General features: G+C 33.2%; 2 protein-coding genes and 1 pseudogene across 2 annotated transcripts; 1 reads left to right on the top strand and 2 right to left on the bottom strand.

The window, feature by feature from the left end:
* Positions 1-61: 61 nt before the first annotated feature.
* On the top strand, positions 62-1,807 carry LOC112024328 (coleoptile phototropism protein 1-like; annotated as a pseudogene).
* Positions 1,808-3,098: 1,291 nt separating this feature from the next.
* Positions 3,099-5,359, bottom strand: LOC112024314 (GATA transcription factor 23-like). Its single transcript, XM_024056953.2, has 3 exons — positions 5,107-5,359; positions 4,825-4,923; positions 3,099-3,766 (listed from the first exon to the last, which is right to left on the bottom strand). Exons 1-3 carry the CDS (start codon positions 5,125-5,127, stop codon positions 3,407-3,409), a joined length of 480 nt encoding a protein of 159 aa, XP_023912721.1. The 5' UTR covers positions 5,128-5,359; the 3' UTR covers positions 3,099-3,406.
* A 6,511-nt stretch (positions 5,360-11,870) lies between these two features.
* On the bottom strand, positions 11,871-18,322 carry LOC112024322 (importin subunit alpha-1a). The gene is made up of 11 exons (XM_024056960.2): positions 17,961-18,322; positions 15,415-15,511; positions 15,239-15,330; positions 15,015-15,146; positions 14,706-14,891; positions 14,366-14,529; positions 14,181-14,259; positions 13,332-13,460; positions 13,051-13,178; positions 12,591-12,965; positions 11,871-12,418 (listed from the first exon to the last, which is right to left on the bottom strand). The coding sequence occupies exons 1-10, from the start codon at positions 18,210-18,212 to the stop codon at positions 12,593-12,595; spliced, it is 1,632 nt and encodes a 543-aa protein (XP_023912728.2). The 5' UTR covers positions 18,213-18,322; the 3' UTR covers positions 11,871-12,418; positions 12,591-12,592.
* Between the last annotated feature and the right edge of the window lie 6,693 nt (positions 18,323-25,015).

Genomic DNA, 25,015 nt, shown 5'->3' with positions numbered 1-25,015 from the left:
AGTCTTGATAGGGTAAATTTCATTTGTGGGTCAATATCTGGTGGGAAGCGTAAGAGAACAGATGTGTCATTTTTCCAGCTTGGTTGCTGAAGAAACCAGGACAGGTAAAAAAAACCCCTCCCCACCTCTCTCTTTCAAGATAACCTACTCTCTATATATGGAATATCAATGGTGTACTTGCGATTAAAGTTACACACACATGATCTTTTTATGGCAAAGAGTCCCATTTATTCATATTTGCACAAAGTGCGCTCAATTACTCTATTCTTAATAAAGGATGAAGAATCAATCTTTCTTTGTGCGACAAATTTATAATTGACTTTAAGCCCTTGGAATCTTCATTACAAATATTGACTCATGTAGATAGTTTGCTTGCATATGGTGTCTTATATTAAGTCAAAGAAAAATAAAAATGGCAGATGAATGAATTCATTCTCCTTTGTTGTTGAAAACCATGTTTTATTGTTTGTATCCCAAACTAAAATTTTTAAAACCTTAACTATTACATATTAATTGCTTTTACTTAATATTTGACTCAACTCAACTAAGCCTTACTCCCAATTAAATTTGGGTTGGCTATAAATTCTTATCAACTAATAATTAACATATTCAATAGAACCTCACTAGCTGCGTCGTTACCCCAAGCTGGTGAAAGAGACACTATCCCCATTATTTAACTAGACAATCTTCCAGGTGGACCCAAAACTTCTGAATTAGTAGTCAATCTTTGTTATGGCTGGAAGGTTGATTTAACACCAATGCTGCTCCATTTGTGGTGCTCATTCCTCGAAATGAGTGACGATCTTGAACTAGTAAATGTAATGTCCAAAGCTGAGGCCTTTCTTAACTTCTTAATTTTTACAAAGTTACACTTCATGAAAAGATGCTCAAAAGCAATTGCCTGGAAGGCCTGCATAAATCCAAAAGAACTTAGTTTTGGTGATGATTATGTACAGGACTTGAATTTTCTAGCAAATAATGTTGTGAACTCAAAGCTTGAAGAAAAACTTAATTTTTACAGAGTTACAAGTCATGGAAGGATGCTCAAAAGCAATTGCCTGGAAGACCTGCATAAATCTAAAAGAACTTAGTTTTGGTGATGATTATGTACAAGAATTGAATTTTTTAGCAAATAGTGCTGTGAACTCAAAGCTTGAAGACAAACTTGATAATTGGTGGTTTGGAGATGTTTCATTTCTTTGAATAGATCGATTTAATGAAGTCATTCAAACTATTAAAAGTAAAGGGCTGAGATCACAGTTTGTAGGATCATGAAGAGCTCGTTGGTGCAAAATGGCTTTCCTAAATCACTTTTGGGCTTCACAATTTGGCTCCCAAACATCTAAACCCACAATTACAAAGAGTTACAACTAAATGCTTATTTAATGTGCTCCATGTGGTGGAAATTTTAGTTTTTTGCAATTTTCTCTACACCTATGCTAGAAAGAATTGATTCTATGTCGGAGCTGTGTCATCTTCCAGATCTCTTGGTTAAGAATTATGGAGACAATGAAAGTGGTTATGTTGTGGGCATTGTTATAAGGGTGGTTGAATCTTATGTTTATTTTCTTTCAAGAAAACCCGCACCAAAAATATTTGCTATTGGTAGATTGATAAATGATTATCTTATGTAGTTGCAAGGAATGAGAACCTTAGTGCTATAAGTTTTCAGTCACTTGCAGAAGCAATGCCAAAAGATGATCAGCAATGTGATAAAACCTATATACTCTATAGAACCATTGACATTAATCTCAATGTATGGAATTTTGAAGTTGGTTTTAAAGAAAAAATATATGTGCTTGCATAGCTATTGAGTCTTATATGTGCCATGGTTATGACTGTTTAGCCCAGAGAGTAAGAGATATGGAAGAAGGAAAGTGGACTGAAAACTTGGTGAGCTAGCCCATGTATCAGAGTAGCCACCCTTAATTTTTAACATCTTAACATAAATGTCCACAGGCCCAAACTCTTACCATCCTTCATATAGTGATATGCTCAGTGTGTGGTTGAGTACCCCTCTCAGCCAAGAATAGGCCTGAAAGTTTAATATCCAGAAGCTTGGGCTCAGGATTTTTTGGCTAAGAATGGGCTACACCTTGTAAGTTAAAACTCTTTTAAACTCCTCTAAAGAAAATGTGGAAAACTTTGCAGTAGGCCCATTGACTTTCAAGTCCTTAGTCATTCACTCTACCACCAATCCAAATACTTTGGAAGAGTGATATTTATCTCATATTCCCTTCACCTTAGTAGCTAAATCAAATGGGTTAAATAAACCTTAAGAGACAAAAGTAACTCCTTTAGGGATGAGAATACATTACTAAAAAAAAAAAAAAAAAAGGAATTTGCTGTTATACTGCATCTCCATAGATTGTCTAGACTTTAGAGGTAAATAAATAAAGGTCTCTAAAATAGATTGGTTCCAAATTTATTTTATTCAAGAGGTTTGAGTTCCTAATTTTTTTTTTTATCAAACAAAACTAATTTCAAATCTTGTGCTATCACCTGACAAATAAAATCATTTGCAATTTCAGAAGTGGGTCTTGAGAAACAAGGGAAACAGGTAGATTTGATTCCTTTGAAACTGAGAGAGATCCAGGTGTCCGCCTTCATCTTGGTTCATAAGATAGAGGCTTATAAAGATTGACCCATATAATTGCCCCTTGGACCTCATGCCCTGTAACATTGACTTAAAACCGCCTTGCTACAACATTTTCGGCCATCTTGTTATTCTATTTTTGGCCGCTCAATATATATAGGAACTCAACATTTTTCAGAGTGTAATTAATAGCACATGATAAAAATAACGTAAATAATAAACACAAATTAAATTGACAAAAATGGTGTGAAAATGTTGTAAAATAGTTTATGGTTGTAGTATTACTCTCTTTGAAGAGCAAGTTAAGAATTAAAATTTCTTGAAGCAATTCAAACACCCTTTAATCAGATCTTTGAGCGCATTTTTTTGGACACCTCAATTGCTTAGGATGGATCATACTATGACAATTCTCGCAGACAGCTTCCCAGTATAAAGTCATCCAACAATATCTACAAACATCATAATCATGAACCAGAACAAATGGTACATACATGATTCAACCAAAAAAAAAGATGTTATATCATTACTTCCAAGTATATGTACAATATTACTAAGATATGTCACCAAAAACAGGAATGTCATTCTATCAATTACCTTTCAATTCCTTGACTATTCCCTTCTTTCTTTTCTATCTTTGAAAAACCCAAATAACATACAGAAGGGTATTTCCATTTCCTTTCATTTAATCAAAGAAAAAGTGAAAAAAGTGCTAAAAGGACAAATATTAAAAGGTATATTTGTTGGTTGGGGTTACTGGTAAGTGGTTAGGGTCTTCTTTATCTATCAACATCTTCTTGTGTGTTTCCACCTCTAGGCAAAAACAGAACCACAGGACAATGCCATCAAACACACAGCAGCTTGTTCCTCCTCCTTCAACTTCCTCCTCCTCTGGCACCTCTGTTTCTTCATCACTGATGGTAACCTTTGCAGCAAGAAATCATTTCCCAAAACCATTAATTTTGTCTTCAAAGACTCCCTCAGATTTTTGCCACCATTGCCAACAGCTTTAGCAGTGGTTGTGGTTGTGGTTGTGACATTGGAATTGGATTTGGTGGTCGTGGTAGTAGCACGAGCATTTGATCTATATTTTTTCCTATATGATACATGACTCAAACCCATCATAGAATTCCTCCTCTTTCTGTCCCTGATCCCACAGGCATTACACAGTGACTGAAAAACCAACAAACAAAAAGACCCATTAATCAAAATCACCAACACACATCACAAAATGACAAACAAAGAAGAATGATCTCAGATTTTTTTTTTAATTAAAAAATAAGACTAATCAAATTGGCAAAGTAGTAAATAAATACCCAAAATTCAAACCAATGCAACAGAATTGAAAAACATTCCCCCAGAGAAAACCCAAATTGAGGAGACTAAAAAATTCAGATAAGAAATCAGTATCTAAAAGGCATTCAGATAATTATAAATCAGTCGCTAGGAACAGAGAAACCCAAATATGTCACAAACCAACACAAATTGAAGATGAAGTCCCAAATGATGACTGAGGAAAATGGAAAGGAAAAAATTAGAAACACTTAGTACTCGTTTCGCTGGCACGTATTTTAATCACGTTTGACGTCTGCGTTTTTTCAGATTTTTATTTTTTTTTACGCATTTCCTGCTAAATTTTACTGTAACAGTACTGTAGCGAATACTGTTTAATGAACTGTAATTGCAATAATTGACTTTTCAGCCCAAATTTTACTGTTTATGGATTCACAAATTTCACTTTTCAGCAACTTTTTTATTAAAAATATGTCCAACGGTACTATTTACACATTTAAAAATTATTTACTACAGTGTTTTTTAGTTTTCAATTTTCAACTATATCCAAACGGACCCTTAAAATTAAAAGCATAAACCCAGAATAATCAGAGTAAATTACATGAGAATAGTGATTTACTTTGAAAGTATTAAAATAACATGTATAATTTTTTTTTTTTTTTTTAAGTGAGAGACAGTAGAGGGACCCATTGATCTAAATCAAAAAACCAAGTCAAACATATTTCAAGGAAAAAAAAAAGTGTACAATAACCAGCGTGATAGGAATTGAAGTGACCAAAAAGACTAGAGACCCATATGAGTCAAAATCAAAAACCCAAAATGGAGAAATGAGTGACACGCAAAAATAGTGACTGAAAAGATCAAAAACTAGAAAAACCCCACAACTCAAAATCAAAAACTCAATCAGGCAAAAAGGTTATGGAGGTGGGGAAAATCACCTTGGGCCCAGCTGGCCCACCTCTCCACAAGGGTGTCTTTGTGGTCTTGCAAACAGTGCAGCACTTCTTGTCCTCAATCACATCCATAGACAATGATTCCTGAATAATAATAACCAACATTAGCAGCTGTTATCATATTTAATATCAAACAAACCCATATAGAAAGCAAAAACAAAAACAAACAAAAAAAAAAACAGTTCTCTTCTTTTTCTTTCTTCTTTTTTCAAATGCAGAAAAAGCAAAGAAACAAGCTTTCTAGTCACTCTAAAATCAAAAACTCACCTTTTCACTAAGATCCATCATGCACACCAAAAAGAGAGAGAGTAGTGGGTCTTGAAGGTTACAGTGATACAAGCTCTATAACAAGTGTGAGAAAACCCAAATCATTTCTTGAAAAAACAGAGAGAAACAGAGGAATTCATAAAACCAAAAAAGGAAGCCCAAAACCCAAAAAGGAATTATACCCAAAAACCAGATGAGAGAGAGAGATACTAAATAAGACCTACATGCAAATGACTGATATGAGAGAGATAAAATGGGCTTTAGAGAGAGAGAGGGTTCAGTGGATAGGCTCAAAAACCGTAGGGTTTATTTTTTGTGGGGTTGAGTAAATGACTAAAATGGGCTTGGTTTGGCAAACAATTTTGGTGGCTGCACAGGGCACACCGCCAAATTTTCTGTGACGTGTGTGTGGGCCTGTGGGGACCCCGTATCAGCATGCACGAGTGTATGGTGGATAATAATATATTGTGTCACTATCAGTATCAGCAATGACTGCACTGCAGAACCGTACACATAATGTAATATGGGGCTAATGCTTATTGTATTGTATTTATGAAATTTGATTCCAATAAGAATAAAATTTAATGTTTATTGTTTTGATTTTTTAAGCTATGGATGGATATATGGTTGTGTTGGAAAACCCCAAACGGTGAAATGTTTTATATAACAATATGGTTTCTTTTTACCAAAAAAAAAAAAAAAACAATATGGTTTCTTGCTGCTACTGATAAGTTTGGAGGTTTTTTTTTTTTCTTTTAGAGAGTAACAAACATTTTTGGGAGTGGAACTGAGAAAGAAAAATAGTATTAAAAACACATTTCACAACCGTTTTGGCCCCAAAAGAATTTATAAGGAAGGAAATGTTAATAGCTCCACACTTCAATATGAGGACTCTTAATAAGAACCGTTTGTACATTGCCTTGCCTAAAGAATAAGTTCGACTTGCTTAAATACTGTCTTACTCTATGTCCCAGCTAGACAAGTCTTGGTGAGACCACTGAACAATAGGATTAGTTATATAATATATTTGATAAATTTACAACACTCTAAATGGTTTAATAGAAAAGGGTTTTCCATGGATAAATACACTGTGATTCTTCTTTAGTCTCAAAATTTCACAGAACCTACAATGGTTGCATAATTAGCTTATAGGAAAAGAAAAATAAGGGTTGCAATGCAATGATAGGATGTGCAAGAACTAAAAGAAACCGTGTGACCAGCTATATCCCAAGAACCTTTTTTTGGGTGAGGTAGTTGATAAAGTAGGGACAAAAAAAGGGAATGATGCAGAAAAAAAAATGGACAAAATGTGGGCAGATTATCAGGGTTACACAAGACAAAGCTCTAGACTCTAGTACACCAATACACACCATCTTCCTTTGTCTCTGTGATCAGACAAAAAGCCCCCAAACCTTTATGGACCACCAAAGCTCACTTCAGCCATACTCTTTTTTAGTACTGTATTGTTTTTGGTGGATAACATACACTATATAGTTAATAGAGCACCGCATTGATCATATTGTCTATAGCAAAAGGCCCTAAGAAGGAGATTGGGTTATGGTCTTTTCTTTTCTTTTCTTTTCTTTTTGGATGGAAATTGTGTTATGGTCTTGACTCTTGAGCTCTCTCCCCTATGCATATAATGCAAATACCCAAGGTGGATTCCATGCCTATTTATCTGATTCAATAATAAATGGGTAACCACCATTCTTAGCAAATTGTCTTCTAATAATGTCAATTGTAATAGCAGGGTTTTTTGTTTTGTTTTTGTTTTTTGTTTTTCAAATACCAGTTGTGCTAGGTTTTTTTTTTTGGGGGTGGGAAAACAGAGGAATCTGTTCCCGGTATCCCAGAGGCAGCCACTACAGTACACGATCGGATTCAACGAATTCAAACTTTGCAAGTCTTTGAAGCTTGAATGGCTATCAAAGTCTGTAATTTTTGAACTCATTTGAACCTTGCATCATGTCTTAGTGAGCTTTGTAATCACAGTTAAAAGAAACTAATGAAACATACCTCACCAATTAGAGGATCCCTAACATGTTCTTTGCATTATATTTCATTTATTATGCATTTCCTTTACTGTTAAACGTTATTCAATACAAATACTTCTTTTTTAGTTGTTTGTAATTGTAGGAAGCTTGTTCTGTGCACAAATCTATTCTTAAATCAGCCCGTTAGCTGCGGAGAATTGATCCCAGTCCACTAAGAACCTCTCACACGGCCCAGGATCCTTGGGCCATAGTGCTAAAAAAAAAAAAGCACTCTCACACTTTTATATAAGAATATGTTAATAAGTACTCGATTGAACTCGTTAAGGAGGAAATAAGCGAGTCCTGCTATATTAGAAGTAACAAAAACAAATAAAAAAATTTTAATTAAATACAATCTGACTCACTATAAAATGTTAATAGATTGTAATAAATAAATAAAAATTAATCCTAGCAAATACACTTCAAATAGGATCTTTTTTTTTTTATATTTGAACTTTTCTTGCATTCTTTGCTATCATTAGTAAAATAGCATGATTTGGATAGATTCGAACCTACAATTTGACTCATGCTAAAGGGAATATAAATCATCTGTGCCACTTTTTGTGTTCTATTTTTTTTTAAACAAATCACAACTTGTTATGTATGTTTTGGTAGAAGTTTGGCTTCAAGCCGGTTTTCCATTCTATTACGTAGCGATTTATAAAATTATTTATGTGTATTATTTAAACAAATTATATGACTCGTTAAGAAAATTATGTGGTACATGGCCTCTTTATTTGCCACATCATAGGTTGGAATAAGCTAGCTCCAAACCAATTTGGAGCCAAATTTATTTTTGTATTCTTTTTACTTTTCTTATAAAATAACTAATGTTTAAAGTGAAAATTAAAAAAAAAAAAAAAAATAGGCACATAACAAATTTGTAATTGGTATAATATAAAGTAAAAATAAAAAAATGGTAAACAAAATTTGTATTGTGCTAAGTGGGTCGATGGTCTATTCAAATAATTACACTTATGCCTAAATTGTGAAATTATATTTCCTATACAAAAACAGTTAGGGACAAAACGTGAGTAGCTGATAGAGTAGAGGTAACAGAATGAAAAAGAAAGAAAGCACCAAAAACAGCTTTCTTTTTGCATTGGTTGACAAGAGTTATAGGACCTCAACCGTTCGAAAAGAGGACAACAATAAACCAAAACTCTTTTGGCTTCCCAATATTTTAACTGTAATGCTTGGGAACAATATTTTTCTGTTGAAAAATAGTGGACTATGAGTGTTGGGTCGATCTAAAAATAATTGTATCTAACATTCATAGTCGATGATTTAAATAAGTTTTCAAGTGTAAAAAAGATTGTGTATGCATATTAATCATATTTTAATTACATCATGCTCAAAATAGTACACCACAATGAGTTGCAAAGCTATAAATTTAGGCCTGAAAAAGAGATTTTGGTCTGGTATGAGGCTCAATCTCCAATGAAGCAAATCAGGTTGGTCAATAGGCTGCTTTTCACTTCCCCATAATACAGACCAATTAATTCCCATTGCCCATCAAAAGAAGCGCCTTGAAATCTCTCTCTCACCCTGGCTGGGAGTGGACACTAGACAGTGTGTGAGTGTGCTTGGAGGAGAAAAGCTGTGACTTTCTTCGATAACATGAAATCATGCATGAAATTATATCTCTGTTCGTTTCTCATGTACCAAGGATGTGGACAGAATAATTTATGCTTATATGATTGGTTCCTATTTTTGTGATTAAAAAGAAAGGAAAATCAGAAAATGTTAACAAGCGCTTCTTTTTTTTCTTCTTTTTTTTTTTGGTTTCTCAAGGGGGAAAAAAAAAACGCGTGTTTGTTAAGGTCCCTGATCCTACGTAATAAATAAAATAAAATAAAATAGTCAAGTTCCTAACATGGGTCTTACCTAATAAAAATAAATAAAAGAAAAAGCCATAAAAATATTTATAAAATTACAAAAAATAACATAAAGTTACAAAAAAGATAATAAAAAAATTGTCAAAAAAAAAGTAAAAAAATTGTGGTTAACGAGACCGCACATTAACGCAACCCAAAAAGAAAAAACTAAAGACTAAAATGCATTGTTTTTTTGGTTAAGAAACAACTAAGGAGTAATGCTGATCCCCCAATTAAAGAAAAAAGTTAATAGGTTAAGTTTAGCTTTATATCAATTCTATATGAACTATTTACTTACATTAAATTTATTAATGCTAATTAAATTATCTCATTTCAATAATTATGTTTAAAAAAATAAATTACACTTTTTATCCTTTAAATTTTTGCATTATTTTTATTGTAGTATTTTATTTTTCACAATTTTATTTTATTCCTTTATATTTGATCCCATTTTCATATTGGTTATATCATTCAATACTGCTGATAATATTACTGTTAAGTGTCAGATAAATAACGTCCATAAGCATGTCACACATAAAATACAAGTGTCACCAGATTACTAATGGTTTAGATCTTGGAGAGTTATTCTTTCAACTCAACCCAGGGAGATTAGATTGAGAAATTTCCAATCTAATACAACTCATTGTGTAAAATCCAACCCAACCCAACCCAACCCACCTAGTTTGGGTTGGGTCGATTGGTTGTACTTACATATTTCATGTTTTGAGATTTCTACTATTTAAACATTTTTTAAAGTAATTAATGCAATTCACATAATATGTCTAAATTATATTAAAAATTCATCAAAATAATTTATCAAAATACCAAATTAAATCAAACTTAAAAATCAAAATATGGGTAATAAAAGAAGCATATATATATTGGATCGGATTGGTCAAATGGGCTGAAAAACTACTGATCTAAACCACGACCCAACCCAAGGCATCAAGACCAATATGAAAACAAAATAAAAATGAAGAGCCAAATTAAAATTTTGAAATGAAAATGATCCAAAAGTAAATAAATTCAATCTTTAATTGTCATAAGTGTACCTGAGTCTATTAAAAACTATGAACATTTTTGTGTGCAGATTTATTAATAACTTAAAATATGATTTTCTTCAATAATTTATTACGAGTCCATGTTTAGCTTATAAATAATAATAATAATAATTTCAAAGCCTAATGATATCACTCAAACAAGTTACAGGAGTAGCTATAGAGGAAAAGTTCTTAGCTCCAAGTCCAATCTGCTTATGGGGTAACTTGAGGAATGACTCGAACATTGTAGACTTCAATATACATCTATTTCATTCCCTAACAGCATATTCTATCTCCCATGGCACAGTCATTGGTTACGACTGGACTAGATAGCAAAGTAACACACACATAATTGTCCTGGTTGCTCAGTTTCTATTTTTTTAACAAAGAATCCGCATGTAACTAGTAAACTTTTTAAGATGGACGCCATGATTGTTTTGGAGAGAACACAATCATTAAGGACTTTATTAGTTTATTTTATTCAAACACTCCCTGCTACCATGTTTAATGTTTAATACTGTTTGCTTTTGATATTTCGGAGGAGTGAGAAATAGTTTTTTTTTTTTTAATGAACAAAAAAAAGAACCTCACGCATGTAATTATTGACCCGGCCTACTTAAACCCATTATTGATGGCGTGGGACACCCATTGGCACGTTAGATCTATTTGCGTTGTGGCACAGCATTTTTGTGAAGCACACGACTCGAACCCAGTAACTCTTGAACTCACAAGTATAACCAAATCCAAGACTCCTACCAACGCACCACGCCACGAGAAATGGTTATTTGTTTTGTATCCCTTGACCACCCCATATATTCGAGAGGATTGTCACGGATTACAAAAGTAAAATATTGATGTCCTCTCTTTACTACTAGTCTACTATGGAATACATAAACAATTCACCCCCTAAAACAGAGCACATTGTCGAGAAATTTCTCAAGAGCTATTTGTAATAATTGATAATATCTTTAAGAAACAAAAAGTTAATAATTGAACAAAACAGCGTCCAACTAAGCCTAGAGTTATGAGTTATGAGACAGCATTGATTGTATTATACCTATGAAAATATATGAAGAATCCCTTTAATTCCACTTTCCATGCGATTATTAGATTAACCAACCTCCTCCAGCCTTACCAGGTCCTCATAAAAACTTAAACAAGCACAATTACTAGTAATCATAAAAGTTCAGAAAGTAAGAAAGGAATCCGTTTATAAAATAAATAAATTTTAAAAAGTGAAAGAAAAAATAACTGTACTTGTGGAACATAGAGGATCAATAAGCAAATAGTTGCAATTTTGGAATACCATACAACCAGATGACATTTTATTTTCGTTGGATTCTTGAAGACTATGATGAATACCGTGCTTGGGTAAATAGTAAATACCACAAAACTAAATGTAAACAATAAAATTAATTTTGGATTTTTTTTTTTAATGTTTTTCAAACTTCCTAAAATAGCAAGGTTCTTCAGCCATCAAATTATCAACCCAAAAAAAAATCAGAATTAATTCAAAATCAAACTGAAATAATTTTTTAATCAAACCTAACACCCTCTAAAGCTTGTTCCTACACTACAGCAACTTGTGAACTATTTGCTCCGGTAAAATGTTGAAGAATACTTCAGTAATTTAGCTACATGCAAAGATGAAGAGAGAATACTTCATTTAGCAAATCGTGTCAACAACAGAGGTTAACGTATATTAATCTAATGACTTCAGGGAGAAAAAGAAAAAAATCACAGTTCATACAAAATTTATTAACATATAGCCTTTATAGCAAAGTCAAGTGCAATACAAACGAAAAAAGGCGGCAGATTAGAACTCTGATATCCTTAAATATTAAGAAACTCTTTTCCTTCAATGAGTTTTAGACAACTTTTCATATCAAACCAGTAAACGGTATACCCTAGGCAAATACATTTTCGACTCAAAGGGGGGGAAAAATCATCACAACATACAATGAACATAAAAATCCAGTATCCCTCATAACTACAAGTGTCTATAGAGTGAATTTGGTAGCACAAAACTCACCCCACAACTGACAGACTCCGACTCTGTTCTATGGCAAATAGAACAAATGAAACAACTTATGAGACTCGACATTGACTTCATGGGAGAGCCCAATCACCTGGAATAACCATTCCCCAAAAAGAGAACTCTGGCTCCTCAACTTTGTTGCAGCAACAAATTCTAGTTCTGTCATATAACCAATCCAAGTATCCCTCAACATCTTAATCCAGCCATTACCGACACTTGTGCCAGTCCAGCACCCCCATAAATCATGCACCAGACCGGACCGAAGAGGACCCAAACACGACAAGACACCTGACCTGACCCCAACTAATCTCTCACCACCAAATACTGCGATTTTTTAAAAGAAAATATGTCAAGAGCATCAATAACAAAACATAGAGCAGCAATGCAAGCAAAGTTCGGACAGTTAACTCCATAAATTTAATTGCACAATAACCAAAACAAAAGCTAATTGAATAAAAATAAAACACAAGACATGAGAGAAATAGTATAAAGATACCTTCATTCGAATTTGAATCCACCTGAAGGAACAGAAGGAACTTCGCTCCCTCCAAAGTTGAACGTAGACTGGGCAGCATCACCTGGCATTGTCTCATCATCTTCCTCCAACCAATATGTCTCAAGAATCTTCACAGCCTTCTCATAAATCTCAGTATTGTCATGACTCTGGAGATTCTCAATTTTCTCTAGCCCCTCCGCATCATCAATCATTTGAGCATAGAGATTTACATCTCCAGTACTGCCCGAGTTCTTATCAGCTTCCCCTACCTTCAAAATGTTTTCAAGCCCTTCCAAACAAACTGTGACAATCCTTGGATCGGGGCAGATGAGAAGATCACACAAGGGCTTGATACACCCTTGATTTACCAGGTACCTGTGACCAACAAAGAGATATAATATCTGCAGACCAAACACTTACCCAAAGGCAAACTAGGACAACAAAACAAGATTTTTCGTACTTGATTTGTTCAGGAGAACCACCAGATGTGGCATTTGAGATTGCCCATGCAGCCTCTTTCCTAATATCAAACTCAGCATTTTGAAGCAAATTAACAAGGGGGGCAATTATATCAGCCGCAATAACAGCCTGCAACAACCAATAAAGACCCCATTTTACGGTCACAGTTGAAGAGAAATTGTGTATTTAGATCCAAATTTCACGAAACTAGGACGCGCATAATAACAAATAGAGAGAAAAATGGATTAAATCATGTTGGAATAGCTTAAATCTATAGGTTACCTGAATCTGCTCCTTATTGCCAGCAGTGATATTTGAAATAGTCCAACAAGCTTCCTTCTTAATGCTCTTTTTATAATTATTGTTCAACAGGTTTAATAGGCAAGGAAGAGCATTGTGGTTGATAATGACCTGAACAGCAACAACACCTCATTAGTTGAAAGTGATACCAAACGTATAGGGTATGAAATGACAAATTTTTGTCTACTGATCAAAGGATTTGAGCTTTATTAATAAGTGGATTTCAAGTGACCACATGTAAGATGTCATTTCAAATCCATCAAATTTTTTTATAGGTGTCAATTCAAATCCATAATATCACAAGTGTTTATTTAAGAAAATCCTCAAAGTTCTTATCATCATGTGCTGTTAAATTTATACAAGTAATTGTTCTTCAAATCCCTTTATTTGAAATCCTCAAATCCAACCACAACCTTCAAAAAGAACAATTTGCTTGCGTGTCTATGACTGGAATGAGACTATATATTTTAAAGAACCAAAAAAAAAGGATAACGTCTAGCCCTACTTCCCAAGTCTATTTCTTTGTACAGGCCTCGTAAGTACACCACAAAAATTTAGAAGAGGACAAAACCATTGTCTGATCTAATGCATTACAAAAGCTGGCCACACCAAAACCAAAACCAAAAAAAAAAAATTCACAGACCAAGAATAATAGTTGCCCACAGACAAATCCTGAGTGCATACATGAATACATCGCTCCATTTACAAGCATGTGACATAATAAAAAAATTAGGGAAGATTGTGTACCTAAATCTTAATGACTACATATACTTGGGAAAAAAACAATATAGCCCATATTTTATTATTCCAAGCTGCACAAGTTCCCAATACCTGAGTCTGCATATCATCTCCAGTCACAATATTTCCAACCGTACGAAGAGCAGGAATGAGCACAGAAGGAGATGGGTGGCTGAAAAATGGCAAGAAATTTTATAATTGAGTGCATAATATAGAGGTTTACACATCCCACCACAAAATAAGTACAACTCAATAAGTTTGAAGATCTAAGAACTCACAATAAAAGCTCAACAAGCCGAGGACAAACACCAGCTTCAATGACAGCTTGAATTTTGTCATTTGTACCATCAGAAAGATACGAGAGTGCCCAGCAAGCATCAGTTAAGACTTCTTCATCATTTGAATGAATAAGGCGTGCAAGAGCTGGGAGTGCAGGCTTAACCTGTGCAGTAAACAATACAGCATAATATATAACATCACAATGGTTGGTGAAGGCAAGTTTTCAAAAACTGCAACCCCACAATATTATTTTAGATTTTAGACTAATTAATAGCCTCAGCAGCATCACCCACAGTTTCATAAATTGTTAAGTTTCAAAGAGCATCCAAGATAGCTAACCTGATCAAAAGGAGGCTGAGGCTTGCCTCGGCAAAAATTTGACAGTGTCCAGGTAGCATTTCTCAGCATAGAAAGCTTGGCATGCTCATTCAACTGTGCCAGTAATGGAAGCAAAGCCCCATTGCCTAGGACAAGGTCACGACATCTAGGGGAATCACCAGCAACATTTCCCAATGCCCACACAGCCTGGACATCCAAAAGATATAGGTGGGGAAGTCATTTTACTTAAAAATGCCAACTTGATTAACTTCATAAAATAGTGCAAAAAGTACTAAAGAGCTAGTTTAAGCACCTAAATCACATTCATACCTGCTCACGAACATCATCACTAGGAGAACCAAGAAGTTTGACAAATATTGGGACAGCCCCATGATCAATTACCACTTTAGTGTTCTCAGATGTCCCAGAAGCAATGTTAGTGAGAGCCCAGGCTGCCTCAAACTATAAAAAGTTTCAAGCAATAACAATGTTAAATTCATGGTCACATACATCTAAAAAAAAAACCATCAGATAATAGACAGCATGCAATAGACCTGAAGCTGTGGGTAGTCCTCCCTCATCAGAAACTCAACAAAGCGAGGAACAACGCCTGACTGTATCACTTCCTCAATTGGAGGGCTGCGCTCTGGTAAAGAAAAAAAAGGTGAATAATTGAAACAAATATATATGTACAACAGATGCATTAGACTAGAGAGATCAAATTTCTTACCAATTGAAAGCAATTTCCTGAACTGAGTAGTTGCCTCAAGCTGCAGATTACTATCATCACTCCACACTCCCGCAACCATGGATGGTAGATGTTCTAACTGCACTTGAACAAGTCAACCATAATTAGCATGATAATCACCAATAATACCAAGAACTAACACCAGAGCAATTCCAAATCAGTAAAATGCTAAACAATTTGCATAGCAAAATCCATGATTAGAGAACTTCAGTAAAAGCAAGTTGTTTTGATCTGATCTTTTTTTAAGGACAAGCATAATAAGAGCAACCCTATGCATTCAATATAACCAATCCAACTAAATCACCAGTAACCATTCTGATCAAACTCTAAATTCAAGTAAATTCCACTGAAACCTTCAATGTAACTAAAACAATTTTGAAAAATAAAATAAAACCATGAATAGATGATCCAACCAAACCCGAACTCCAAATCAAAATCCATTGAAGCAATAGCAGATGAACTAAAACCAATACAACTGGACCATAATTTAAAGAAAATTCCATAGAAACCTCTACAAAGACTGACAAAAGAATTTCCAGCTAAAAAGCCGATAAACCTAACCAAATCCTTCAAAATCATAGAAACTGAGCTAAAAAACCAATCTAATTAAACTAAATTCCATCAAAACCTCTACGATGCTCCAAACAACATCCTGCTAGAACAACAATAGACAATCCACCAAAAACCTATCAAAACGAAAGTAAATGAACTAAAACAATTGAAAAGTATTGATGTTACAAAAACAATATACAGCTATAACACTGTTAGAGGTCCCAAACAAACCATAGTTCCCTGAGCATAGTCATTCATCAAAAACTACATAAATTAAACAAAATCTCATCAGATTTTACATAACCAGAACATTATCCAGCTTGTTCACCAATATAAGATCCAACCAATCCCTATTCTCCCACCCAAAAATAAGCTCAAGCACTTCAAAACCAATCGAAATTCCAATTGAACCCCAAATTAAATGCAAATCCCATCAAAACCTTTAATCAAACGAAAAATTAACAGTAATAAAACAAATATAAAAATACCAATAGACAACCCAATGATTTATTCCCTAACAAAAAACCCATCAAAACCAAATTAAATTATTCTAAAACTCCTCATTCCCCCATCCAAAACCAGTCAAAAACCATAAGATTTGAACTAAACCCATCCAATCGAACTTCAATAAACCCCTTAGCTTCAATCAAACCCTGATTCTCCAACAAAATTCTTTGATACCAAAAACGACAAATCCCAACCAAAACAGCATCCAGCTAAAACCCTAATTCCCCTATCGAAAACTCGTTACAACCATAACAACTGAACAATAAGCAATCCAATCAAACTTCAATAAACCTTTCAGCTCCAATCAAACCCTAATTGCCCAACCAAAACTGAAAGCAAATTAAGCTTAAAACACCACCCCAACCCCCAATCAAACCCTAAATTAGAGCAAAAACTCCATCATCAACTAAAAAGGACATCAGCAACACGATCTCAACCAAAACATCATCCAACTTAAAACCCTAATTCCCCTATCGAAAGCTCATCACAATCATAACAAATGAACAATAAACAATCCAAATCAAACTTTAATAAACCCTCCAGCTCCAATAAAACCCAAAATTAAAGCAAGAAATTCATTTAACCTCTTTCCTTTTCATTTATATAAAAAACCAAAATGACATCAATAGCAAGATCTCAACAAAATATCATCAAACTAAAAACTCTAACTCCCCAATCAAAAACTCATTACAACCCTAACAAATGAACAATAAACAATCCAATCGAACTTCAATAAACCCCCCAGCTCCAATCAAACCACAAATTAAAGCAAAAAATTCATTTAACCTCTTTTCCTTTTCAAACTCCCTCCTTGGAGGGGCATGGGGCTTAGTCAAATAGAACCGGATTGTCCTGCTTGATTATATATAAAAAACCAAAATGACATCAACGACACAATCTCAACAAAACATAATCCAGCTAAAAACCCCAACTCCCCTATCGAAAACTCATTACAATCACAAGAAATGAACAATAAACAATCCAATCGAACTTCAACAAACCCCTCAGCTCCAATCAAACCCTAAATTAAAGAAAAAATAAATAAAAATCAATAGCAAAACTCATTTTCATTTCAACATACAATCAAAAATTCCAAAACGACGATCACAACCAAAATTAAAGCCTAAATTAAGGCAAAAATTCCATTTAACCTCATTTCCATTTCATATACGTAAAAAAAACCAAAATGACATCGATAACACGATCTCAACAAATTATCGTCCAGCTGAAAACCCTAATTCCCCTATCGAAAACTCATTACAATTTACAACCATAACAAATGAACTATAAACAATCCAATCGAACTTCAATAAACCCTAAATTAAAGCAAAATAATAATAATGATCGCGAACCTCTCTTTCATTTCAATATGTATATCAAATTCCAAAACGACGATCAAAATTAAAACCGAACAGAATAAAACGACGTAAAGCTAGATAGAGAGAGAGAGAGAGAGATAGGGACAGTACTTTCTTTTCGAGACCGGTGGCGGAGGATTGAAAAGAAGAGCCGAGCAGCGGTTGTTGCAGCTGGTTTTGCGCCGCGCCGGAGGAGAGCTGTTGGAGACCTTCGCGACGCTTCTTCAAAAGACTCTCTTCTCTTCGCGACTTGCGGATCTCCACCATGTTGTCTTCCCTCCTCCGCCGCCCCTCCTCCGCGTCCACCGCCACCTTGTACCTGTTCCGCCGCACCTCCGTTCGAGCACTCGGCCTCAACGACATCGTTTTTTGTTTTGAAAGATAGAGAGAGAGAGAGAGTCAATAAAATTTAAACTAAAATTTTATAAAATTGGGCTTTGATGAGAGAGAGAGGTTTGAGAGTGAGAGAAATGAAAGTTCGGGAGTATTATGTATATATATAGATAGATATTGGGGCTTGGATCGGCGGGTATTTACGGAGGGTGCCACTCAGTGACGGGTTTTGAATTTTGAAGGAAACGAAAAGAATTGAAAGAAAAGTGCCTTTTTTTTTTTTTTTTTTTTGGTGGATGGACTGGTTGGACTTAGTTGGCTATTAGTATTTAGAGAGGAGGTGTTTACACGACGTCGTTTCATCATTTCTGGATTTTGCTTTCCCTTTTTTTTTTTTTTTTGAAAATTATTACATCAATAATATATTTTCAAAATAATTTCATAACAAATTATTGTTTATTAACTGTTATTAATGGGTAAAAAAAGTAACGTCAGTAAGCTGTTATATATAATTTATTATAAAATTATTGTGGATCTATAATTTATTATAAATTTTTTAATTTATTATAAATTTTCTAAATTATTGTTATCTATAATTTCGTTTTTCCCATCTTCTCATCAATGAGCGTGGGATCAAAGAAAATAAATGAGTGAATATCATTTGATTTAATTTTATACTCATTTGTTCAAGTTAGTCCTATACTCACATTACCCTCGTATTGGAAATTTAATCATGTGATTAAAATGAAAAAATGAAAAAAGTTAATGAATGCCTTATTTGGTTTAGAAATTATTTTAAGAAACCTTTTATGAGAAAAAAAAAATTTCAAAAAAATGATTTATTTGACAGCCTATTGGATTGCAGGTTCTTTATGTTATTGACATATATAACAAATTGCATGTTAATTGATGTTATTTACTATTTGATCCAAAAAAATTTTGGCATAATTTTAAAATTAAAAAATATGAAATTTAATATTTGATAGATGAGACAATTAATGATTTAAGATCGTCTTGAAATTTTGCAAACATAAATAGTATAAGAAGAAAATGTGATCCATTAATGGATTTGTAATAATTCTCTAAGAGCATTAGCATTAACCCCCCCCCCCCCCCCCGGCAGTTGCTATTTTACAACCTAAGCCACCCAAAATCCACTCTATGTGCAACCTTACTATTCATAGGTTGTAAAAAAAATAAAAATAAAAATAATTTAATATGTGGTTGTGTGTGAAGAGAAAAGGTGAGTGGGAAAAAGAGAGATAATAATACTTTTATTATTTTATTAGGTAGTTTATTTTATTTTGTTGGGTTATATGTAAAAATAAAAACTGAAATGTAAGGTGAGTTGTAAAATGGATTGATAAAATAGATAAAAGTTTTGAGGATGAAAATATTTTTTTTTTTTNTGTAAAATGGATTGATAAAATAGATAAAGTAGTGTTTGAGGATGCAAAATAGTTTTTTTTTTTTTTTTTTTGGCATCCTAGGATGCTAATGCTTTATTGTTGTAAATGGATCAAGTTGTTTACAAAAAACTCAAACTCAACTCGAGAAAAACTTGTTTATATTCATTCATTTTGCATGTCAGCAAAGCTCAAACCCAAGTTGCAATTAAAAAGATTAATAATATGATAAATAAATCCACTTGTTATAATAATTATTTTAAGTGATGCATTAATAATTTAAGTATAATCAAAATTTGATGTATTTAAAAAAAAAAAATGAATGTAAGAAACAATTGATTTGGAATATGGTATAGTTGTTCAAATTTCATTTTTTTGTAGCAATTGAAACAAAGCATGGTGAAAAATAATAATAACCCACAATCAATGTAAATAAATAATTAAATAATATTTTTATTTTTATTTTATCAAAACGATATTTGCATTATCGAACATATATGAAAGTGTCTATCTATATCAGTTAGTATTTCATGCAATTTTAAATTTGTAAACACATATGGTATGATCAAATCACTGCACCATTCTTATTGTATTTTTATTTTTTCTATAAAATATTACACGAAATATTAAAATTTTTACAGTGATAATTATTGAAATATTGGAGGAAATTAATAACAAGTTAATGACAATATACTATTTTATAAGATATTTTAAAATGCATGGTTAAGTCATTCTACCACCAAGAAACCTTTCTCTTTCCTAGTGTAAGCGATCATTAATGTGTACTAGATAATCCGTAAATTAATTTATTACTTTAAAGATAAAAAAGTGTCAAATTCAATTCCATGTTGTTCTTTAATTCCGTTGAAGAGAGACATGTTGAAGAGAATCCCTCAAGCTCGGCTGAAGCATTGCTACAGGGAGAGCAACAAGTGTGCTGACAGACTTGCACGACTTGGAACTGAAATGGAGGAGGAATTTTTTGTTTTTGATACACCTCCCCCTGTTATTGTACCCCTGTTATTTTTGGACAAAATGGGCACGACCCAGGATCGGATTTGTAATGAAGTGGGCTCATCCATTTAAGTTTTTAATACAAGCTCCAGTTTACCAAAAAAAAAAAAAAGTTAGCATTTAACATACTCTAGAAAGGTGAATCTCCTCCTTCATGGTTCAAGGGGCATCTTCTCCTTCATAAATCATGCAAGTTCATCTTCATATTCCCCTCAAAAAAATATTGTTTTAAAGTTACAAAGACAGCACAACCACAAAATAGAAAAATTATGTTCTCGTGTAATTGTGGCGACTCTTACTCCAAAGAAAACCCTTGGGCTCTTTGGGATTTGGGCCCCAAAATTTATTTGTATTATGAATTGGAAATAACCTACAATGAGAGACCCAAGGACGTGGTTTTTTCAATGGCAGATCATACCCTATCGTAGTTGTAATTAGATTACTTTGAATCAGGCCCAGCCAAGAAGAATCCTCGACCGCCGAGTTACATGTTTAAGATCCGAGCAAGACTTCTAAACCCCAAACTATGTTCTTACTTTCTATCTATCTCTCTCAAACTATGTTTTCACTTTTTCTCGTGTATCTCTCCCCAGTTTGTGTTCCAACCCCTTTTCATTCCCTTTGGTTCCTCTTTATAGGCTTACTTTAGTGGGCTTGCCATGAAAATGGAATATTTTGCATGTCCGTGGGTCCCTCTACTCTTAGGGTTTGAATGGTATCATGAGTCTGGGTTACTATTCGAGCATGTTTAATCAAGCATCAAGGATAGGGCTCACTTTTTGCTGTCAAGGTGACCCTCTAGTAAATTGCAACCGACGTTGAATCTTATGTTCGAATGGGTGGATTCTCTCAAGACAATACCTTAATCTCTCGACCCATACAAGTTCTCGTAGGAATCTCATTGAGGTGAGGTTCCTTTCTTGGGATGCTTCTTTACAACTTGGCTAACATGGGCCTGCTTTGGGCTAGAGCCACCCCAAAAGAGGTGGCCCAAATTATTTGGGGAATGGGCTTACTCCTCTCAGCCCAGCCACAGTAACCATGTAATCAGCCGACCTTTTTGACCCTTTTATCTTTGACAAATGAATCTATACTCGTTATGAGTACTAGTTTTTCTCTGAACTTTTGAACTATTGGGACGGTTCTAAATAGTTATTAAAGTCTCCGACCCTTTAAAATAAAAATATATTGCATCTCTTTAAAGAAATAGATTTAAAAAAGCTTTAATTACAAAGGTATTTAGAAACTACACACAGCACAGCAATTCATATATGAATCTCCAACATTTGGAGACATGATCAAGTCATGCAGGAAATAATCCTCCATCACATTCAATAATTGGAACTCATAGTCCAAATCATTTTTAGGGGTTTTTTCATATCATTTTATTTTATTTTTTCCTTTATGATATTCTGCTACCTTCTCTCTTTGTTATTCTTACTTTTGTGCACTCTCAAATCTATCCGTATAGAATCTCACATTCGCTTGTTATTTATTTATTTTTTTTGCGCATTTTGATCTTTTTTAGATGATACATTAAGAAATCTATAAAATAAATGTGCGTTTAAAAAAAAAAAAGGATTAGAGCAATCATTAAAGCAAGTTTGAAGCAAAACATAACAATTAAGGGAAAATGAGAAATTTTTGTTCAAGAGATTTGGACGGAGCACTAAGGGTCCGTTTAGTAGGAAATTTCTAGTAACTTTATTTAGTGTTGTAGAAATACGTGTGAGTAAAAAAATGTTGTGAAAATACGTGTTGTGGTGTTTAAATAACGAAAACTGTTATTTAAACAACAGTACCAAACAGACCATAAGTTTTTATATTTGTTGAAACTTAAATATAAACATGATAAAAATTGTGAAATTTATTTTGTATATAGATTTATTGTTTTTTCTTTGTAATTTTTATTGTTGTCTTGTCATGGTACTTTCCATCTTCATGAATTTGTTGGAGTGAGAATTAAGAGTGGAGGAAATTTTAATTAGCTAAGTTGACATTAGTATATAACTAGCCTGGGCCCAAATAGTAAACTGGTGGAAACTAGTGGGGTTGCATAATATGCGAAGAGCATAACTTTCTCAAATCACAACTTACCCAACCAGCTAGGCCTTACCCAAACCCACTCCATTTGCCAACAAGGAGAAAAGTTACTTTCTCTTCCAACTAAGCCCAGCCCATTAAAATACAAGTGATTTGGAGTGTAAACATATACCTTTTACAATTTATCCGAGTCCAAACAGTCGTCCTTTTTTTTTTTTTTTTTTTTTTTTTTTGAGAAGGAAAATGATTTTCTCTATCTATTAAAAAAATAATTATGGAAAAAAGTACTTTTCCCTTTTTTTTTTTTTTTTTTTTTTTAACATATTGGTTAAAGTAAAAAACACATACTTTTACTAACAAAAAATAATTATGGAAAAAAGTACTTTTCCCCTTTATGTTTGAGGTAGTTTCATCCCCCCAACTTTAAAGTTGAATAATTTTCTCTTTTATATTTTGTAGACAAGTATATAGTCTCTATAGTTACTCTCTTAGTTAAACATTAACAAAATCTTATGATTCCTAGAATATTTCATTGTGCAATATCTAAAATGCCTCACAAAATTTTAATGGCCCAAAAATTTTCTTCGTATATTTTGAGTTTTATGTGTTAGTCATACTTAGAAAGTAAAAATGGTAATGTATGGTATTCTATTTGTTACCTAGAGAACACTAATTTATTAGTGGTTTGAATGACATATGTTTTTTTGTTATTTTGTTCTTTTTTTTACTTGTTTTATTTCTTAAAAATGTGTTCATTAAAAATTAAGTAAGTTAAGTATCATAGTTAAACTCAAAAAATAAAAAGATAAAGAAGTAAGTATGAATAACAAAATATTCATTGCAAATGGTTGTAGGTATTTAATTTGATGAAGAGTTTCAATTGTAGCATATGTCACTATTTATTGCGAAAATTGTGGCAATGTTTTATCAAATCTTAGTTGTTTATTGTTAGAAGATGACGACATTTGTTATTATTCTTAGTATAATTTTTTTGTGTGTAGATATATATTGTCTTTAGTAAATTTTTTTAGTAGAATTTTATACTATCATTCTTAGTAGAATTTTTTTTTGTGAGTAGATATATGCTGTCTTTAGTAACTAGGTTCTACAAAATGAAAAAGTATTTTATATTAAATGATATCACGTTATCTGTATCAAAATCCAATAAACAAGAGACATGTGTGCAAAAATAACTACCCACTAACATGTCTTTCAATTGTTAGTGGGTTAGTTATTTTTTTGCTGATATGTCTTATACTTATTGGATTTTGATACCGTTGACATGGTATCATTTGATACCAAATACCTTCTCCTAAGAAATTATCATACTAAATATATAGCCATATATTAAATGACTTTTCTAAATTTAAATATATGGTTTGATACTATTTCAAAAAAAAATTACATCTTAAATTTTCTCACTCAAGGAGCAGCACGTGCCTTGCACATGCACCCTTACTAGCATATATAAAAGGACTGAACGAGGGACCAAAATTGAACTGATCCCATGTTTAAAGGACCGAAATACAATTAACCAATACCGATGTTAAGTACAGAAAGCCACTCGATGTGTTGTTGGCCATGTAAGCAAGAACTTGACAGGAAATAGACTAAGGGAAAAAGTTATTCCCATTTTGAAATTTAATGCATTGAATTAAAATTTTTTAAAATCAAGGGGTCAAAATCAAATACAGCCCATATTTGAAGGACACAATATAATTAAAAAAAAGCTACGGGCTTACACATTCTTTTTCAACTATTTGTTTGAAAATAATGAGAGAATACACCAATTTTGTATTCGGTGTGTGCAGGGGTGGCAAATGGGCAGGTTGGGTTATAAATGAGTTGGGTGTATAATTATCTATTTATCCATTTATGACCGGTTTATATATAAATTAATTATCCATTACCCGCTCAACCCATTTAATTAGTAACCCGCCCATTTAACCCAATATAACTCAAATATTCATCCATGCTCAATTTGCTTAGTATTCATAGTAAATCTTTTGCCACCACCTATCAATTAAACCATGACTTGGCTTGACCCAAATCCAATCATTCTAAATCATCATGATATTATTTAACTTATTGACCAAAAAAAAAAAAAAAAAAGAACCCCAAATGTTCAAACCTAAATCTGAAGCTCGATTTGCTTTGTAAGGCAAGCTTGTTGAGTAAACAAACTGATAATCCAAAATTAAACATAGAGAGAAACTTTTTTCAGATTATTTGACCCAATATGATGCACATTAAGAAAACCAAACAAGAAAATTTGTCCAGTTCCACCTTCAGCTCCTACCATGGCTTCTGAGTCCGATAACCTCTTTGCTCTCCTCGCTGCCAACGGCAACATCGTCGAAGACGAGAAGT

The sequence above is a fragment of the Quercus suber genome, unplaced genomic scaffold (assembly GCF_002906115.3).
Source record: "Quercus suber isolate HL8 unplaced genomic scaffold, Cork oak 2.0 scaffold_97, whole genome shotgun sequence".
NCBI lineage: Eukaryota > Viridiplantae > Streptophyta > Magnoliopsida > Fagales > Fagaceae > Quercus > Quercus suber.
Note: the sequence above shows the minus strand (reverse complement) of the source record. Positions and strands in the feature narration are given on the sequence as shown.